This window comes from Hypomesus nipponensis, chromosome 10, assembly GCF_054491055.1.
Source record: "Hypomesus nipponensis isolate SF chromosome 10, ASM5449105v1, whole genome shotgun sequence".
NCBI classification, from domain to species: Eukaryota; Metazoa; Chordata; class Actinopteri; order Osmeriformes; family Osmeridae; genus Hypomesus; species Hypomesus nipponensis.
In genome coordinates, this window is record NC_140370.1 from 10,274,584 (window position 1) to 10,294,323 (window position 19,740).

Genomic DNA, 19,740 nt, shown 5'->3' on the forward strand with positions numbered 1-19,740 from the left:
GCTGGGCGAGGTGGGGGCAGGCTGGGCGAGGTGGGGTCTGGGGCTGGGGGCAGGCTGGGCGAGGTGGGGACTGGGGCTGGGGGCAGGCTGGGCGAGGTGGGGGCTGGGGCTGGGGGCAGGGTGGGCGAGGAAGGGTGGGTGTCTGGAGTGTGAGGGTGGCTAGGGATGGAGGGGGCTTTGGAATGAGAGTAGCGAGGGACGGGGGCTGGGGGGGCGAGGGAGGGAGGAGGGGCTGGCGGGTGAAGGTAGGGGGGTAGGGGGTGAGGGGAGGGAAGGAGGTGGGGCTGGGGGTGAGAGGAGGGAGGGAGGGTGGGGACTGGGGGGTAAGTGGAGTCCTCCCTCTGTTGCTGAAAGTGCGCCTCTGTCCGCCACGGCATCAAATGTCCTTTTTTTTTCTCCTGATGTCACTCGGATTACAAGTTAAAGTCATGTGATTCTGGCCCTACAAGGGCGAGGAGTATTATCCCCTGGACAATGCTTACACGACAGGGCGTGGGACACCTTCTCCGTGCTCAAGCTGATCTCATGGATAAAAATAAAACACAGGTTTGGCGCGAGGAGAGAAGGGGCGAGAGGATGGGGTGTCAGGTCTCGGTATGCATGTTCCCCCTGCGACCCTGTCCTTCAGCTGGGAGGGGGCTTGGTTAGCCGAGGAAACAGACTGGGCCGACCTCGAACCCGAACCTCTGGACGGGATCTCCAAAGTCATTCAGCATCACATCAATGATGGGCACTTGGTCGATGCGTGGAGTGTTGATCTCCATCACGGTCTTGGAGTAGCCCTGCTTCAGCTGGTGTGTGTGTGTGTGTGTATGTGGGGGCAGGGGGGTGGGGTGGAGAGATAGAGAGAGAGAGGTTTTAATACAATGCAGTGAACACTGTTAAATCCGGAATCCCTGAGTCAACCATTCTCATTGTATCATCATGATGTATTCGCTGAACCAAATAGCGACCCCACTATCGACCAAACTACTTGTGGTCTAACTGATCTAACACCCCAGCTGGGTCTAGGTTAGCACTGCTGGGTCTACATTTACATTTAGACATTTACCAGACGCTCTTATCCAGAGTGACTTACAGTAAGTACAGGGACATTTACCCTGAGGCAAGGAGGGTGAAGTGTCTTGCCCAACGTATTTTGCACAGCCAAGAATCAAACCGGCAACCTTCTGATTACTAGCTGAGTCTAGGTTAGCACTGCTGGGTCTAGGTTAGCACTGCTGGGTCTAGGTTAGCACAGCTGAGTCTAGGTTAGCACAGCTGAGTCTAGATTAGCACTGCTGGGTCTAGGTTAGCACTGCTGGGTCTAGGTTAGCACAGCTGAGTCTAGATTAGCAGTGCTGGGTCTAGGTTAGCACTGCTGGGTCTAGGTTAGCACTGCTGGGTCTAGGTTAGCACAGCTGAGTCTAGATTAGCACTGCTGGGTCTAGGTTAGCACTGCTGGGTCTAGGTTAGCACTGCTGGGTCTAGGTTAGCACTGCTGGGTCTAGGTTAGCACAGCTGGGTCTAGGTTAGCACTGCTGGATCTAGGTTAGCACTGTACCGAGCAGCCGTCCGACAGGGTCTTGATGAAGGGGTTGTTGTCGTAGGACATCTCCTCGTCGTTGGAGCCCAGGAAGCGCAGCGCCTTGTCATAGTTGTCTGCCTTGGCATCGTACCAGGCCACTGACTGGTGGCAGATGTAGGTGAAGTTTTGCCTGGCAGAGGAGCTCAGCAGCTTGAGGAATGTCATCTGGACAGAGTTGATGGAGTTCTCCTCCACATCCACGTAGTTCAACTGGTGGACAGAGATGAAAAGAGATGTGGGGATGAAGGGATGGGGGCAGGAGGCGGGCTTTGGTACGGCACTAGTGACACGCTTGGTACAGTATCTAATCAGTGGGAAGTTGCTATGTGTTTGCTTGTATTCTTTTGTTCTATGAAAGGATCATGCTGTGGAAATAAGACATAATAGTTGAGAGTGGATGTGTTGGTCTACTTACGATTTTACCACGTTTAAATTCACTGAACCATGAACCGGGAGTCTCCTTTGGCCAGTTGGATATTCTAACCTGTAACCAGAGTCAATTTTCCTTAACCTGACGTAATATGACTTGATGTAATATATGTAATTTTGAATGTAGTTGTATAAATGGTTTTATAGTGAATAACTTCAGTTACTTACACCAACAGACCTGCTATCAGGGTAGATACAGGTCTCTCCTCCTCCGGTAAAGTTACAGAAGACCTTGAAGGAGTCTCCTGTGCAGCCCTGGTTGGGATCAATCCAGTATTCACCTGAGGATTACACACACACACACAAAAGAAACATTAGTCGTTTAAAAAACACAACCTGCATCGGGGCCCTGTGGCCCAGTGTCATACATAACATAGAAATTGTGTCTGCCGTCTAACTAAGGTCTGTTGTTTGAACCCCATCGCCCACCGTCAGGGAAGTCGGGCTGGCTCAGGTGGAGGTCGTTGCAGGTTCTGGCTGGGTTGTCCTGGGTGCCCATGGGGAACTTCATACGCTCAATGTCCTGCTTCAGGTTGTTGAGGGAACCGAAGACATCCTCCATACCCGTCATGGCATCCATGCCATAATCAGCCACGGGCTCGTCTCCCTGCTCGTCCGTCTGCCGTCTGGTCTTCCTGGCTGCCTGCTGGATGGGCAGCGGCTGGATGAAGTCACCAGGGGGGCCCTGAGTCACAGAGGCGAGAGGTCAATGAGACTGGGAATCGAAATCCATCAGTGGGGCTGTGGCTATCCTACTTGTGCTTTTCCAGTCAAATCTGTGCTGTAGAAGGAGAAGGAGACTTTCGCTTACAGGAGGACCAGGAGGTCCAATCAGTCCGGTGTCTCCCTTCTGTCCGACGGTACCCTAGAAGGTTCGAAACACAGGAAGCCGTGAGGGACACAGTGAAGACACAAAGCAGGCAGGCAGGCAGATCGGGATCACATGTGATAACAAAGAGAACATGTGAACTTACAGATGACCCCTTGGAGCCCTTGGATCCTTGAGGGCCCTGGTTGAGGAGGAGACAGATAGGAAATAAAGTGAGCAATGGTATTGATACTGATGCTGAGTGGATGCATGTAGATTAAAGAGTTGATCTTACAGGGATTCCAGGAGGACCAGGGGGGCCGAGAGGACCACTAGAACCACCGACACCCTGAGAACAAACAGTAGATGAAACAGTAGGTCCAGCCAATGAAAATACTAGTCACAGGCAGGATTGACATGTTCTAAACCAATAGCATAGACCAGTTTTTGTGTACTTACAGCATCACCCTTGCCTCCACCAGTGCCCTGTGGTCCAGGCAGACCTCGGTCTCCCTTCTCGCCATGCTCACCAGGGGGTCCGATCAGACCAATCAGACCAGGATGACCCTAAGGGGTGGATGGGGTGGGGGACACAAAGACGGATAAACATTTCATTTTGGTCAATCATGGAAATCACACGACCATCTTTAAAATACTTGAGACAGTAACTGGGATTTTGAGTCATTTCCGGGATTTAAGTATCTTGTAAAACTTCTATCTGCATGTGTATCTTCTCAGAGCTAATCTAACAATGCATGTTGTGAAGTGTCCTGTTATACAAAGGAGAGTCGATACAGGAACCACCAGCAGGTTTATGAACAGTCCCTGGCAACAGGGCTGGACTAGTCTTTGATCTCCCAGTAAATAATTGTTAGTGGCTGTCATATTTTACTAGGGTGATCTGTCACAGCACCTGCTACACATAGTAATGGCCTTCCATTTTCTCTTTGGACTACTGCAGGCTGGAAATAATCCAGTGACCATAACAGATATAATATTAATATGTATACATATTAAATGACACAGTTAAAGCCGTTTGGGCACTATTGTGCATTGACTCCATTGTTAACAAAACTTTGAATAAAAAACGTCCTGTACCTTCTCTCCCTTTGAGCCAGGGTCTCCCTTCAAACCAGGAAGTCCAGGAGGTCCCTAGACAGAAACAAAAACAATTTGTCAACTAAAACGCTTCTGAATATCAACGATGCTCTGACTGTGGTCATTTGGTCAAAAGAAAGAGAGAGCTCCTTTCACCTACCATTGGTCCAGGGGGGCCGTCACGACCAGCCGCACCTGGAAGTCCTTGTTCACCCTAAAACATACACAGTAAATCCCATGAGTTAATCACAGATACTAATGAGTTAGTTACAGTACCATGAGTTAATCACAGTTGTATTTTGCGGTGCAGATAAACTTGGGTCCACTTAGTTCAACTCACAACAGGGCCAGGTATTCCGCGAAGACCATCAGGTCCAGGCTTTCCTGAAGGTCCCTGGGGTCCAACAGGTCCAGTCTTACCAGTAGGGCCCTCAGCTCCTCCCTCACCCTGCAATCACACCACATTAACAACTAATAGTCACACAGAGCACACCAGGAAATGTATCAAATCAAAGTAATTCCCCTCATACAGAACATGTTAAAAAGAGATGTCATCAGCACTGCATGGACCGATTTGTTTCAGAATCTCATCCGTTGTCTATGAGAAGGGAGAGGCAGCTGCTAACCGCTTATGGAAGGTCTATAGATTTCATGTCAGTTTCGTTGACAGAAACTGAAGATTAAGCCTTTCTGACGTCCAATTAGGCCTTTGCTTTGACAATCCAAGATCTAAGAGAGGCTTCGTCTGTCTCTGTCAAATCAGCTCTAATCCTCGACTCCCTTTTGAATGGATAGGCATGCGTGTGTTTGAAAAGGTGCAGTGAAGCGTGCATGGGGAATATAGATAGAGCAGTAACGGTATTAGAAAACAGACATTGCCTCACCTTGGAACCCTTTTCTCCTTGTCTACCCTCAGTACCAGCTTGGCCGACGGGACCCTGGGAAAAGACATGGAGGTCATGTGATTACCTTGACTGTTGATCTGATGAAAAAGCTGAATGGATGTCAGGGTGTTACTCAAGCATAATGTACAAACAACATTTATCTGCCTCCAACTAGCACTGAAGTCCTGTTGACCTGGTGATGGTCCCCTGACTCTGACGAAGAGTGGGTCCCACAGGGACAGCCCAACACCAATGTGCGTAAAGGGGACCTACATTCCTAACACACTGCACGGTAGCTAAAACCCACCAGATAGGCTGAAGAAAAAGGCCCCTGGCGAAAGACATAAAAGCACCATTTTGTCACTTGGGACCATCATCTAATGGAACAAACAAAAGAAACTAGTCTTGAATGTGGCTTCTGTATATCAATGTGACCATGTGTGTGGTGCCTCACCATGCTTTATTAACACAGACCAAAGTCAATTTAGAACAGAGACCGACTTGACTGTCTAGGTAATTGCCCTGATAAGATATTAACTAAAATATCCCGTCAATAAAATCATTTTAAGAGCACATGAACGTATATTCTAATTTGTTCAGTAGCCTGTGCCACCAGTGCAGAATTAACCTACCGTTAAAAATGCTTGTCAGGCAGAAACATTCCCTCAAATGCATCCAACCCATAAATGCCTAATTTCTGCAGTCAGAGCACAGAATGGCCTCAGACATGCAAGATTAATAAGTCTAATGCTTTAGAGCATTCTAAGCTACGGGCAATCAGAGAGCTATACCACTCCTGCTCTTGGAGTTGGTACCTTTCAGAAATTCTTCATCTACTGAGTCAACATGACGGAAAGTAAAGACTGCAGCTTTTGAACAGTCTGTGCTCCACACGTACTGGCCAACTCTGAGTCAGAGGAATGAGTCAAACCTATGAGTGGAATTGGACTTCATCAGTGCACACGTATTTACTTATGTGCTTATGTGCTTATTTACTTATGTATAACTGACATTTTTTTATATCAAAGAATGCAAAAAGACTGAATGAATGAAGTGAATTTAGAGGTGGAATATCCTCTTCATTACTGATGTTGTCCAACATTTTCATTGTACTGTGGGTTTAGTCATTTATTGCTTGCCATAAAATGTAATGTAAGTGAAGAAGGTCATAAATATGTTATATTGGTAAGACAAAAGAATCAGACTTGGTTTGATTCGACAAGACCAGTGCATGGTGCCACAGCTTAAAGTGCCACAGCTAAATACAACCAAATGCAACAAGTATAATAACAGAAAGACAAATCCTCTATGTGTACTGCACTCACCCTCTTTCCAGGAGGACCAGGTGGACCGGCCTCTCCAGAAGGACCAGATGGGCCCTACAGAGGAACAAGTAGAGGCAGACAAAGCCATGATTATATAACATGGCTACAAACATATACAGCCCATTCTCTCTTTAAACATTGTATTCTTCTCATCTTTGTTCATTTACCGTAGCTGCTAATGAATATTAAAGACAGTGATTATGCTCAACACCAAACACAAGCCATGCATATATGCATGCATGTATAAACGATGACCAACTGCTGTATGTACAGTATAACGCCTTCAGTGTGTGTGGGTGGAAAGAGATTGGTGACATTTTTCCATCTGTTTACACATGAATCTAGTCCTACATTCATAGACTGTGAATAAGAGTGAACTCACCGGCTGTCCAGCCTCCCCGTCATCTCCTTTGTCTCCTGCCAAGCCGTCCACACCCTGACAGAACACAACACATGCAAACACAAGGTCACAGCATCCCTCTGATTCACCTGGAAACACTTCTACTGGTGGGAAGTCTCAAACATATTACTGATGATGGGAGGCCTGGAACCTTTCATTCCAGACAATACAGAATTCATCCACCTTCTCAGCTCCGATTCTTACATATTCATGAGTGCATTTGATACTGCCTCCAAGACCGATTACAGGACGGTACATCCACACAGAGCTACAGCTCTGCAGATTTATGAAAAGGTTTATTCAGATAAATTGTCAAGCAGCGCTTACACCGACACCTGGCTCTCCAGGGGGTCCTGGGTCTCCGGGGAAGCCGACTGGTCCCTGCAGAGGAAAACAACACATGTTCAAATTCGATCTTGACACCGAGTAGACTCGAGCTTTAAAACAAGTGTCACTACTCATAATGGCATCAGGTGAGTTTCTGTCGAGGGGTTCTGACGTACAGGGTTGCCTTTGGGGCCATCGTCTCCAGGGGGTCCGCGGGCCCCAGCGGGTCCTGCAGCTCCTGGTGGGCCTGACTCTCCCTTCTCCCCTGTCTCTCCTCGTGGGCCCTGGAGACAGACAACACAGCTGTTATCATGCTGGCATCAGACCTGCCACAACACTGTCAACATCACACTGGGATCGGAGCATTCACAGCTATGACAACGGATCTGGAACTACAGTTTCTTTAGACTGTGCTAAATGTGTGGCTTTGTGTTTTTGGCACACATTAACAGCTTTGGAAATAACTGAATTAAAATTTGGTCACAAAAAAGTTGTATAATTAAACTACACATCACAGTCATCAATTTGTGTTTATTGCCAAATGTACCACAGAAAAAAACCATTCCTAATCAGTCTAATAAACAGGCTTTTGGAAAGAACATGATGTAAATATTAATACAATTTCAGTGGGAAAGTGGAACATCATAACACAACAGCTTAGCCATTGAAGGAGCAGGTGAGAATTTGTGGCTCAATCAAAATGTCTAAAATGATATTCAACGGTCCCCCTTACAAAGGAGCACTCTTGGTTTGATTAACAGATTCAAACTGAATCTGTCCCAAGATAACTGCTCTAATGATCTCTCAGTCTCCAGACTGCAGGCTGGACTGTGGATCATCCAAGATATGATGGGGCACGGTCAGGGGTAAACATCCCTACTGCTAAAAGTGACAAATGGCAAACAAACCTCCGCACTTACTGCACACTCAAATGTACGACCACATTAGGAAGTCCCATTTACATGAAGCAGAGCGATGTGTTGTTGGATATGAACACCCCCGCAAATAAGCCTCACAAAACATACCTACATGAACACTTTGTCATCTTGGTCATCTGTTTTCACACTGCTAAAACCCAACCTACACTAATGCAACCAAACTCAAACTTAAATATGTATAGTGCCAGATGGATGTACTTACTCCAGTACCAGACTCTCCAGGTGGTCCAGGATTGCCAGCCTCACCAGTCTCACCCTACAGAAACACACAAACATCACCACGCTGAAGACCAGACCAAGTTCTCCAGTGGCCCCCAACAAACCAACAGTGTAACAGGACAGACAGAAAGGACAGTCGGTTCATTCTTACCTTTTCTCCATTGCCTCCCTGGGAGCCTATTCCACCAGGAGGTCCAGGTGCACCCTGCAGAGAAGACAGGCCCTCAGTTATCTACCTCTCCATGGAACACACATGCCATTATGGCCTGCCATGATAGGGACACTTACATCAGCTCCACTAGAGCCCTGAGGACCTCTGGGGCCAGGAGGACCAGGTGGACCCTGGCGACAGAGCAGACAGCAGTGAGACCGAGATCAAGGAAAGCTGTAGCTTCTCTATTACTCATCCGGAGGTGGAATATTAGTGTAAGGTGTATAAGGTGGACCGGAACGGTGTTAGGTGATTATAATATACATATATACATATATTTGCTTATTTAAAAGTATAAATAAGTTGGCTTACCATTGGACCGACATCACCGTTCTCTCCCTTCTCACCTGGGGGTCCAGGCAATCCCTGGTGGAGAGAGTCAGCTCTTCAGGATTCATCAACAAAAAAAATTTCCATTGAAAAAAAGCTATTAAAAAGCCTGCTAATGAGGATGTGCTGTGAATGGAGAGTGGGGGTCCTGAAAGCACGATAGCGCTGAAAGCATTAGTAGACCCAAATACTTCTAGGTAAAAACACACAATTAGTCAAAGTGAACTGGTAGATAATTAAGGGTTGGCTACAGGAGGCCTGGGCGTGAGTAAATCACTGACTGTGCTCCATCCATCATTGTCAAAAGCAAATGAAAAATAAGGGGCGTATCTCAGCTAGGGCAGAGAGTTGTGTTCTTGTGATGAAATTATGTGTGGCTAAAGTAGTCTGTGTACTACTGTGGTGATGGGCGTGTCTCTCCAGCTTGATTGACAATGTACCTGTGAGAATGAGGTATGTTCTCTGAGTTAATATCCCCTGGAATAATTGCTGTTATTGTCTGTGTTATGGGTACTCTGTTGATCCAGGGAGTGGAGCATGCCTGATCAATAATTGGGCATGTGCAGCTGTAATAAGAAGTTACCATAAAACAAAACTGACAGGAATATCAGTCACTGGGATAATCCATAAGGACTTTTAAGCCATTTTCTTGATTTATGTCTGCTGGACAGAAGGCTAATTTAGAGACTGAAACATCAGTTACAGTCATAGTATGTAGTATATAATGTGTAGGATATGACACACAAACACACAGTCAGGTTTGTTTTACAATCTTAGTGAGGACCAACATTTCACTTTCATTCAAAATGGTGTGATCCCCAACCCCTAACCCTTCAAGTCATTGTAACACTAATTGAACTATTTTTTACCCCAAACCCCTCAAAAGTAACACTTGAAGTTGTGGAACCCCAAAAACATCTCCATAAGGTGATTTATTTTGTGTTTACAATCCTTGTGAGGACTAAATCATGAACCAATATTTACTTAGATGTTGGCATTTACTTACACTTCCAGCATTGTACATTAAATATGATGACATTCCATGAGCAATCGGGTCTGATATTTACTTTCTGCTGTCCCTGAAACCTCAATATGAGGCATACATCCGGTTGGGTGGAATTTTAATATTACACTGTAATAACTCCAACCTTTGAAGTGATCAAGTCAGTCAAAAAAAGCATTACTGCAACAGATAATTGGACTGAAAGGCTGAGCTCACAGTGTCTGCTGCCATGTATCGAAAGGACAGCTTAGCCAAACATAATTAAAACAGTTCAGATGAAGTGCATTTGCCCAATTTAAAGCCAATTCCACTAAATAACACTATCTGGTCTCATTGAACTGATGAGACTCACTCAAATTTCCTCCTTACTCAGTCTTGGATAATTGAACGTCATGCTGAATAGTGATGTTTTACTTTTGTCTCTTTCACTATGTTTAAATCTAGATTGATCTATGATCATAACCAGTGGGACTCTTAACAGGTGCTCTTAAATATTATCATTAATCAAGGTAATTATCTAAATCGATCTTAGAGAGATAAATGTGCCTCAAATGGGAAAACAGAGTTTAGCTGGACTACATGGACCTCTGACAGTTAATCATTCATTCAAGTGAACTGGCCCTCCAAGACTGGTCATGGTCCTAGTCCAAACTGGTCCTACAGTTTATTTCCGTCTCTCCTGGCTGTCTGTGCTGTTGGTCTTTATCTGTTAGGCTGCATGCTCCTGAACACCTGATGAGGTCTGCCATGGCAGCTGAGATAATGTCTAGATCTGGGAAAGCCTTAGGTGGGGTATGATCATGATAAAAGATGACTAGAAAACCAATGATGGGTTTCCTTCCATTCGTAAAAGAGGGAAAAATCCAATGTAGATGGATTTCCTGCATTTCCTGCTTTGGTCGAGTAGAGGGTGAAGGAGTGCTTTAGGGATTTATTTTGTAGCTTTGGGCTAAATCAGATCAACAATGAAGCTGGGTTGGCATCCATGAAATGGGAATGTTTCTGTTTGAGTCTAATCCACATAATGCTGGACAGATCAAATGTAGTAGAGCAGTGTTCTGGGGTGTAACAGTTTTCCATACTGTAGGTGAGTGGTTGTGTGTATCTGGTCTATCTAGGAGCACAGTGAACATTGCCTTTAACTCACCTGCAGTCCGATAGGTCCAGGTAGGCCAGGGAATCCTCTGGAGCCTTCATCTCCCTTCTGGCCAAACATGCCCTGCTGTCCCCTGGGTCCTGCCTCACCATCACTGCCCTGTGTTGAAGAGGTCAGAGGTCACAGACACAGGTCACAAACACTGAATTCCAGTAGCCCTCCACTGAGTTCCTCAGTAAGGCCAGTGAGGGGTATCATTCTGTAGCCCGAGGCCTGATGGAGAGGGAGCTTGAGAAATTTGCTGAAGTAATCTCTCCCTGAGAAGCAGAGGTGCAGCACTGGGAAGTGATGGAAAGAGGAATGGAGAGATGTAGGCTGCAGGGAGTTTGAAGTGCTGACAAATAGGGGGTTCTCAGTTCAAACGCATGGCACATGTCAGCACTTGAAAGTGCTCTAGGGTTGTCAAGTTGTGCCCTGGGACCGTTCTGATACCAGGGAGTTTGGAGGGCAGGTAAAGTTTTGGGTGAGGATAAATCGCATGTAATAATTTGAATATATTCAGAGATCTAAAATAAAATGAAAACATATCCAGGCTTGAGGGAATATGTAAAGTTGTTGTTTTATACAGAAAAACACCCTCCGTGGTTCCACTTTAACAACAAAGTCAGAATCTAAAAGCCCCGTGCCTTCAAGGACCATGTTGTGCTTTTCTTACAGCTCAACAAAAGAGTGATTTCCACTCCTCTCTACAGGTTCCACAGATACTGGAGTTGTTTTGGCTACATTACCAAACAGAGGCAATAAAGACAGAAGGCACATATGCCAACAGCTAGCTTTAGTCATGTGTTATAGTCAGCCTATGTGCGCCATCTAGCAGTAACCATGTCTCCTACTAGGTAGGTCAGAGCTTGATTGGAGCCCTGCAGATGGTGAAACAGAGCCCTGCCAGAGAAGCTAGTCCCAGAGCCCTGCTAGCACTGAGCAGGGACATGGCCTCAGGCCATGAGAAATTCCATAGACTGTGGATCAAGGTCTGAATTTTTTGCAGGTGTTGAGGAGAGCATGTTACAGTATTTTGTCCTGAGCTGCTTAATACTGTGGTACGTCAGCTCTGTGTGTTAAAGCCACAATGGTATGACTTTAAGCTTAAGGGCACAAGGTGCCCAAAGATTGGAAGTGAGACTCACGGCTGGACCTGGAGCTCCCACCACACCCTGGATCCCAGCAGGACCGGGAGGACCCTGAAGAAGGACAAACGGACGACAAGGACACAGTCAGCAGGGACACACAGACACACCGTCCGCAATTAAAACAGGATGCTACTCGCAGACAGACAGTATATGCTGATGAGAACCACAGGCACCATGTCAGAGCAGGGTCTGAATGCTGTTCTTTCCTGGGGGGAACAGTTCTTATACTGTTTATGAATGTAAGCTTGTAAATTTAAGAGGAATGTGAAAGAGTAGTCGAAGGAAAGAAGACATGGACTCACTTGCTCCCCCTTGTCGGCCTTGCTTCCTTTTTGTCCTGGTTCACCCACTTCTCCCTGGAAAACAAGTCTCACCATCATCTCACATCTTTTTCATCTTCCAAAAAGTCTCTACGCCTTGTTCAGTCTAGTCTCATCTTCTACAAATGTCACCTTTCCCCTGATTGCGTGGTAAATATTATTCCGGAGATTTTAATTTAATTGGCCAACAAAAAACCTTGCAAGGGTGTTTGGAATTAATTGATTACTTGGCTCTTAGCTCCCACAACTGGCACCCTCATTGACAAAGGGAGGTGCTACAGGACGTGACAGGGATGTCTGATGGTCACCACTCCACAATAGTGTATTAGCTTTAGACATTCAGTCGGCCTGAAGATAACTCATCTGAACTTGTCTGTGTCTTCCTGGTGTGCATATTGGTGTCCTGTCTTCATGGGTTAAAAACTATGAGTTTTAAACTACATTTTTCCAAAATAAAATCCTTATGTTTACACTTATGGTTTAAATTCACATGCAATGTATTTTAGTTACAGGAACAGAGGTGGTTAACGCACCTTGTCACCATCCTCTCCCGGCGGGCCCTGGGGTCCAGCAGGACCAGGAAGACCAACCGGACCCTGGATGCCGTCGCGACCTGCCGGGCCCATAGGACCTTTCTCTCCCTGGGTTTAATCACATGGCAAACACTGGCTGTCAGCACACCATTATTTACAGTGTCCTTACATTTCAAGCTCAGTGAGATTGTGTGTGAGCATATGTGTGTGTATTGTATGTGAAGTGTACTCAGGAGGAGTCTGTGTGTGTGTGTGTGTGTACTCACCGGGCCTCCCTTCTCTCCTGCGGGGCCAGGGGGTCCCTGAGGACCGTTGCGTCCAGTCAGACCAATGGGACCACCAGGGCCGGCTGCACCTCTCTCTCCTGGAGACCCCTGTCATACCCCAACACACCACCCCATTAGACTCAATCTTATAACACCTTCAGCGAGAACTTCCCTTCCTTTATCCAATCTGTTCAAATTTCAAAGCCAACCTCGTGAAGGACTCTTTCAATCACCATTCATACTCTCATATGTAGGCCAGCTAGCCTGTGCTTTATATATGGGGACAGAATGAAAACATCTGTCAATCATGGTCCATTAAAGACACATTTTCATTCACTGAAGGTCTACCATGGAAGAGACAGCACTCAGCTGCTCTGAGCCTGCATTCAGAGGGTCACTCAACTGAAACTAAGAGCTTTTACAAACACTCATTGGGACCTGGTGCATTATCCCCAAATACTGAACCAAACAAGGACGGAGTGAAGCTGGGTTTGCCAAAGCAAAACAATTCTGCTATCAATAAGCACCTCTGGATCAACTCTAAGAGTCATGAAGGTACTACATGTAAGGCAGAAATATACTGTTAAGATACACACAGCTGCACATGCATGCAGCCATGCACACACATACACGCACACACAAACTTCCACTTCACACAAACACAACACACATACACAAAAAACACACACATAGTGATTGAGCTGAACATTTGAGCAGCCACCTGGCACCCTGGGGCCTGGTGTGTTTCATAGCAAACATCTCCTGACACACAGCCAGCCTGACTAAACAAACACTAACTTTCCGACAACGACTATGGGCAACACATACTCTGGTAAGCTGCTCAACTTGACTCATTCTCTGGCAGGAAATCGATTGAGGGGAATAGCAGATAGCTGGTGTGCGTGGGCACGACACCGAGTCAGACCTTGCTCTTTTCAAGGGGCTTTTCTGAAATCATGCTCTACAAAACAGTCACGTGTTCTCAGTAAATACCCCACTTCGAAACCAATCTCTCCCACTTCAGACAACTATCTCCCATAGCACTGGGATGAGGTACTGAGGCAACATTCTCGATATTATGCATTCCGTGCACTGTCTGTCCTCCCTGGTCTAATCTAGTACTGCTCTGTCACTGCTGAGGCGCAGCAATTAAAGGGAGCTTGTGTTTATCGCCTGAATAAAATGTCAGACAGTTCAAAGCTGCCTGTCAGTCAAACTTAAACAGATTCATGCATTCCCTGCAACTCTGCAGCTTTTGTCACAACAGGCACCAATGGCTGAGATTTCAAGCTCAAAATGTCTGAGACAAACGCTGCATTGTTAAAAATCCTCATGCCCTTACTGTAAACTCTCCCCCTAAAGAAAGAAATGAGGACTGCCTGTGCTTAGAAGCCCCAAAAGTGATATTGAAAGGCAGGTCCACAATGGAAAAAAAGAGCCCAAGCCTGCAGCAATCAATAGATTTCTCCTGACTGAAATCATTCGAAGGCTCTCGACTTTTGCCCATCTGAAACACAAAAACATTATTTCAAGACCACCACCTGCTTGGGTTCAGTTTTTGAGAACCACAACAGTGGTTGTCTGTCTCAGAACAATTCTTTTTTCTTCTGCTCCTGTGGAAGAAAGTGGGGAGGTGGTCATGGTGACAGGGTACTTACGATAGGACCAGGTGGACCCTGTGGACCTTCACCTCCCTTCAAGCCACCTGGACCCTGAAACGACAGGAGAGGAGGACATTTCTATCAAACTGACCGCTAGGCAGGGGACAGCTCCATCTTGGCACAGTAAACACAGCTGTCAAATGGGTTTTCAAACTGTGCGTATGAGTGTTTTATTGTTTATACAAAGAATATGCAATCGTAAATACTGAATCTACATAAGACTGGGTGCTACATTGATTAATCTACAGTATAGTAACAATGGACAGGTTGAATCTAGGAGTGCTAAAGCGACAATAACTCTGTGAATAATTCATCATTAATAGTCCAACTGAGGTTTAAAAGAATGGGACGCCCTAGTGGCCAGATGCTTGCCTGCAGTCGATCTATCTCTGGCCTCCTGTCATCCATGCCCAGACTGCCCATTATGGTGCTGGTGCTGAATCATAGCACCACAAGCTAAGGTGGCATATGGTAAATGCTGCTTGCCAGAGGCAGTAAAGGCTTTCATTATAATGACTAATTTACAGGCGCACACAGAGCTTCAAACCAAGCCAGGGGGTCCTAAACCTGCCAGAAGCCTTCCCCCAGCCTTCATCTCTTCAGCTCCCCATGTTACCACAGAGTATTAGAAACCTGGAAGTAGCACACTTGCCTGGCACCAAAAGTTATTTATTGGCTCATATATTGCTCCTACTGTATGTGAGTGTGTGTGTGTGTGTCTGTGCAATGTGCTTGTTTGTCGATCTGTGTCCGTTTGTGGATGTGTCTGCGTGCATATGGAAGAGTGTATGTGTGCGTGTGTGGGTGTATCTATGTGTGTCTATGTGGAAGTGTGTATGTGTCAGTGTGTTTGAGTGGTACAGAGGAAGGTCAACCCTCTCTAACTCAAGGGGCAAACACATAACTGCAGTAATAAGTCTCTGTGGTGTTGTGAGCTGTTTTAATGACCCGCCATGAACAAAGTCAGGTCAGCAACCTCAGACTGAATCCCCAGTCAATCAGTGTCACCTTGAACTACACTTCCTCTCTACTCAAAAGAAGAAGAAGAAGACGTGTTTGAAGGATTAATGTAACATACCGTAACTACATCAAAATCGGTCATTATTTTACTACATTGCATGTCCTTTAGTGTGATTAACTTAAAGAGAGACGATGGCTTGAAAAGTGAGCATGACTTTAAATGTTATTGCCCCTCACAAATTAATTTCATTTCAATGAAAATGCATCTAAGGTCAACTCATCACTACAGTTGCAAAAGGACAAACGGTGATGAAGCACTACAATACAGTGGCCATATTAGTATGTGAGCCTCACAAACTCTCTCTTCAAAAAGACTCAAGACCACTGCGTTTGATTGAACAGCAGGTACTTAGCCTATCAAAGGCTGTTGGAGGTGTTGTGGAGGAACATTGCTGGGTGTTTGTTTGAAGGGGGTGCTGGATCTTACCATGGCCCCTGGAAGACCTCTCTGTCCTGAGAAGCCCCTCAGACCTGCGGGGCCCACTTTTCCAGGCCCCCCCTGGGGACCTGGGTCACCCTACAGAGAGAGACATAGAGAGAGAGAGAGAGAGAGAGAGAGAGAGAGAGAGAGAGAGAGAGAGAGAGAGAGAGAGAGAGAGAGAGAGAGAGAGAGAGAGAGAGAGCGAGAGAGAGAGAGAGAGAGAGAGAGAGAGAGAGAGAGAGAGAGAGAGAGAGATGCAAAATGTTGCATGCATTTAATTGCAAACAAATAAAAGATGACTTGCCCTTGATGTTCTAAAGCCCTGTTGACTTTCACTTTCACTTAAGTAATCACTTGAGATCTTTCACCAATCAATTCAAGAAGACCTTCTTTTCCCTTCTGTTTGGCTCTTTGCCTAAAATCCCAGGCAGTGTTTGTGCTTACATTCAGCGACTTTGAATGAGCCTACTAGATTCTAGCTAAACCTCCAGCTCTCACTTACTAAGTCTGTTTCACCTGCACAAATATAAAAATGATAGAGACCCTCATCAAGATACTACAATATTTACAAGCTCAGAAGTAGTTCGTGTAAATGCTAAATCTGATTAAGGCATTGACGTCAGTGCACTGACGTAATCAAAATTTCTCCATGACAACAATAAAAAAAAAGATGTCCTATCCTCGCAGCTCAGTAGTAGACTACCAACCCCCAATGTGATGCAATGTGATGAAGCCCAGGGATGTCTGGTTCAGAATGTACACGCTAGTTTACCTTCCCTCCCTCCTTCCCAGCAGATCCAGGAAGACCTTGCTCTCCAGGGGGACCAGGGGAACCTGGGTGTCCTCTCTCTCCGATGGGGCCTGTCTCGCCAGTTGGTCCCTGAGGGCCCACGACTCCTCCTGGGCCTGGAGGGCCAGTCTTGCCTTGGAAACCCTGGAGAGGAGAACACATTGAGAACAGTTTCAACATCAAATCGAGCATGTTAGCTTGTTAGTTTGTTTAGTATATTTTAGGCAAACTTAATTCCATGACAGGTATTAACAGCCTTGTCTAGATCAAATCGTAGTCAAAAGCCTCTGGAGAACTCACAGTCTCTCCTCTCTGTCCAGGGTGTCCAGGAAGACCATCTTTCCCAGGTGGTCCCTGATGGTGAACAAGTAGTTAGTTAGCAACGGTGGCCAGAAGCCTTGAATAATATACTTAAACCATAGCTTGTTAGATATAAAACTGAATGACCCATAGGCCACTCCAGTACTTACATTGGGGCCTTTAGGTCCAGGGAAGCCAACTGGACCCTGAGGGCCTTGAGGCCCCTGAAAGAGAGGTGACCACCACATTAATATACGGATTCCAAAAACAACCAATACAAAACCATCATGGAACTTCCCAAAAAATACAAACCATAGTAGTACAAGACCACAAACTGTGTCTCAAGAAAATTGAATACAAACCAAAACATGGTCTGGTACTCACTCTTTCTCCGGGTCCACCTGGGGGCCCATCGTTTCCTGATGTGCCCTGAGGAGAAACAGCAGAGGTACAGTTGAGACTTAGACAGGATTAAAGACTGGATTATTGCAGTACTGTGGCAGCTGAGTCAATGGGAAGCAGAGGTAGGTACCTGCTACAGTTAGAGTTACACTAACCTTAGCACCCGGCTTTCCTGTTGGGCCTCTAGCACCACGACCACCACGGGGACCCTACATATTTGACAATACACACACAAACACACCCAAGCACACACACAAAGCCATTTGTTTAGAATGGTTGCAACTTTTTTTGTAAGTTCTGATTTGCAGGTGAATTGTTAGACAGATGTCTACCGTAGGACCACGTTGACCTCTTGGACCAGATTTGCCAGCGATACCCTATGAAAGAAAAAAAACATTCAAAAGTCTATCAACAGAACTTTCCAGAATCGTAAAAGAGCACAGCTGTATTTTATTTTGTAAAAATCCTATCCAAGTTGTGAGCTGAAGACATTTAAACACAGCAAAGCCTATCAAAAACTGACAGTTAAGCAAAGGGGGTTGAGTCTTGGTTGAAATAGAATCCTCCGGAACATCTTTTTACAAAATAAATAATTGAATCCCTGTGGTAATCAGATACTCAGAGGCCCTTGACAGCTTGAACTATCTGTCAGATCTGGCATTTTGGGTCCTGAGGTGTCTACTCTTGATTGTCTGTCTGAGAGAGGATAATAACATAAAGCCCACCTCCTCTCCTCCACTGCTTATCACTCCTTGCACCTGATACCCCTCTCTACTGGATCCCTGTGTGCTGGGGCCTTGAGTACTTCAACCATCTTGATGACATCATCTCAACTTCCATGTCTTTTGTGTTGGTGGTAAGTTGTATCTTATGGTTGAACTTCATTTTCTTTGTAGGCTAAAAATAGGATGCACTTATGGAGTAGAGTGTGAAATAATTCCATTTCCTTACCCTCCCTCCTTTCTCTCCATTTGATCCAGGGAATCCAACAAAGCCATTGGAGCCCTGTGAAGAGATAGAAAGTTACAATTGGAGATCATAGAAGAATGCTCTATGTCCAGTCTTTAACATCCAGTGGCGTCCAGTGCTTGTCCTTCAATGGCCCAGGACAGGAAATTAAACTGAAGAGTATGAGATTATATGCTAACACCAGTCATGTACTTTATATCCTGTATGGGGCTGTCCATAAATCACACTGTTGGACTAGTGGAATATCACGCATCTACTGGTTATGTATGCTATCAATAGGTGTTGACATTGAAAAGGCCAGGGGACCAGGATCTCAACAGAAACTTCCCATCTCACCCACAACAAGCTACCTGGCAGCTGGAGGCAAGGTAGCTTGTTTGCACAGTTAGGGGACAAACTAGGAAGATAAATTAGGTGTGTAAAAAAACAAATAGAGACAATGGGATGAAAAACACCACCTCCTATTTGAAAGACATCAGCAATTTAGTTGCTGTGCTATCACAGACGATGTCCTCTAAGGCTGATTACCGTGCCAGTCAAACAGATAGTCTGGCAGAAACTCCAGACACAGCAGAATGACAGTCATCGCGTGTATGAAGAATGTAAGATAAAGCAGCTTACCAACACAGCCTTCCTTCACGCAGCATAAAAAATAATAGCAAAGAACCCTTTTAAAAAAGAGTTTGCTCTACATGCTTTTCTATTTCTGATCGATTTTGCCAAGTGCAGAGCAATGAGACACCCTTCTAATAGGATTTGCTCATTGCACTGGAACCATACAATCCAGGGCCATGTTCTATAAACATGGCTAGACTATATGCCTGGCATGGTATATCTACCATGCCAATCATTGCTGTGAGGAGAGAAGCATATACAAATTCGATAAATGGTAGAATTGGTAATCAGTTATTATTAATAAATGGTCAAATCACTGTATTTCTCTCTTCATCTTTGTGTGAGGATGTGTATTCTGCTTGTGTGAATGGGTTATAATGTACAGTGGCATGGGCTGGTGGTATGAAGGACAACTTCATCCCAGGCAAAGTAGAAACAGTGGAGACAGCAAGGAGAGGGATCTTTGATACTTAACCGTTCCCCCCCCCCCCCCACACACACACTGCAGTCCTGCTAAACTGAATGTTGAGGAGATAGGGCGGTGGAAAAAGCCCGAATCGCAGCACGGAGATAAGACAGCCGGAGCAATAGCAAACTGCTCCCAGAACGAACATGGGA

The 19,740-nt window shown here is 45.6% G+C and overlaps 1 protein-coding gene across 1 annotated transcript in view; it reads right to left on the reverse strand.

Annotated features, from left to right (window-relative positions):
- Positions 1-278: 278 nt before the first annotated feature.
- The window catches only part of col11a1b (collagen, type XI, alpha 1b), a 53,679-nt gene continuing 34,217 nt past the window's right edge, over positions 279-19,740 (reverse strand). Inside the window, exons 32-66 of the mRNA XM_084706749.1 lie at positions 18,490-18,543; positions 17,871-17,915; positions 17,694-17,747; positions 17,521-17,565; positions 17,307-17,360; positions 17,137-17,190; positions 16,819-16,980; positions 16,053-16,142; positions 14,603-14,656; positions 12,945-13,052; positions 12,679-12,786; positions 12,128-12,181; positions 11,823-11,876; positions 10,687-10,794; positions 8,519-8,572; positions 8,284-8,337; positions 8,147-8,200; positions 7,979-8,032; positions 7,015-7,122; positions 6,839-6,892; positions 6,494-6,547; positions 6,112-6,165; positions 4,787-4,840; positions 4,243-4,350; positions 4,063-4,116; positions 3,903-3,956; positions 3,264-3,371; positions 3,100-3,153; positions 2,971-3,006; positions 2,808-2,861; positions 2,426-2,681; positions 2,165-2,277; positions 1,983-2,051; positions 1,544-1,777; positions 279-791 (exon numbers count right to left, since the gene is read on the reverse strand). Coding sequence (XP_084562875.1) covers positions 645-791; positions 1,544-1,777; positions 1,983-2,051; positions 2,165-2,277; positions 2,426-2,681; positions 2,808-2,861; positions 2,971-3,006; positions 3,100-3,153; positions 3,264-3,371; positions 3,903-3,956; positions 4,063-4,116; positions 4,243-4,350; positions 4,787-4,840; positions 6,112-6,165; positions 6,494-6,547; positions 6,839-6,892; positions 7,015-7,122; positions 7,979-8,032; positions 8,147-8,200; positions 8,284-8,337; positions 8,519-8,572; positions 10,687-10,794; positions 11,823-11,876; positions 12,128-12,181; positions 12,679-12,786; positions 12,945-13,052; positions 14,603-14,656; positions 16,053-16,142; positions 16,819-16,980; positions 17,137-17,190; positions 17,307-17,360; positions 17,521-17,565; positions 17,694-17,747; positions 17,871-17,915; positions 18,490-18,543 — 2,871 coding nt within the window. The 3' untranslated portion in view covers positions 279-644. The remainder of the gene's footprint in view (positions 792-1,543; positions 1,778-1,982; positions 2,052-2,164; positions 2,278-2,425; positions 2,682-2,807; positions 2,862-2,970; positions 3,007-3,099; positions 3,154-3,263; positions 3,372-3,902; positions 3,957-4,062; positions 4,117-4,242; positions 4,351-4,786; positions 4,841-6,111; positions 6,166-6,493; positions 6,548-6,838; positions 6,893-7,014; positions 7,123-7,978; positions 8,033-8,146; positions 8,201-8,283; positions 8,338-8,518; positions 8,573-10,686; positions 10,795-11,822; positions 11,877-12,127; positions 12,182-12,678; positions 12,787-12,944; positions 13,053-14,602; positions 14,657-16,052; positions 16,143-16,818; positions 16,981-17,136; positions 17,191-17,306; positions 17,361-17,520; positions 17,566-17,693; positions 17,748-17,870; positions 17,916-18,489; positions 18,544-19,740) is intronic.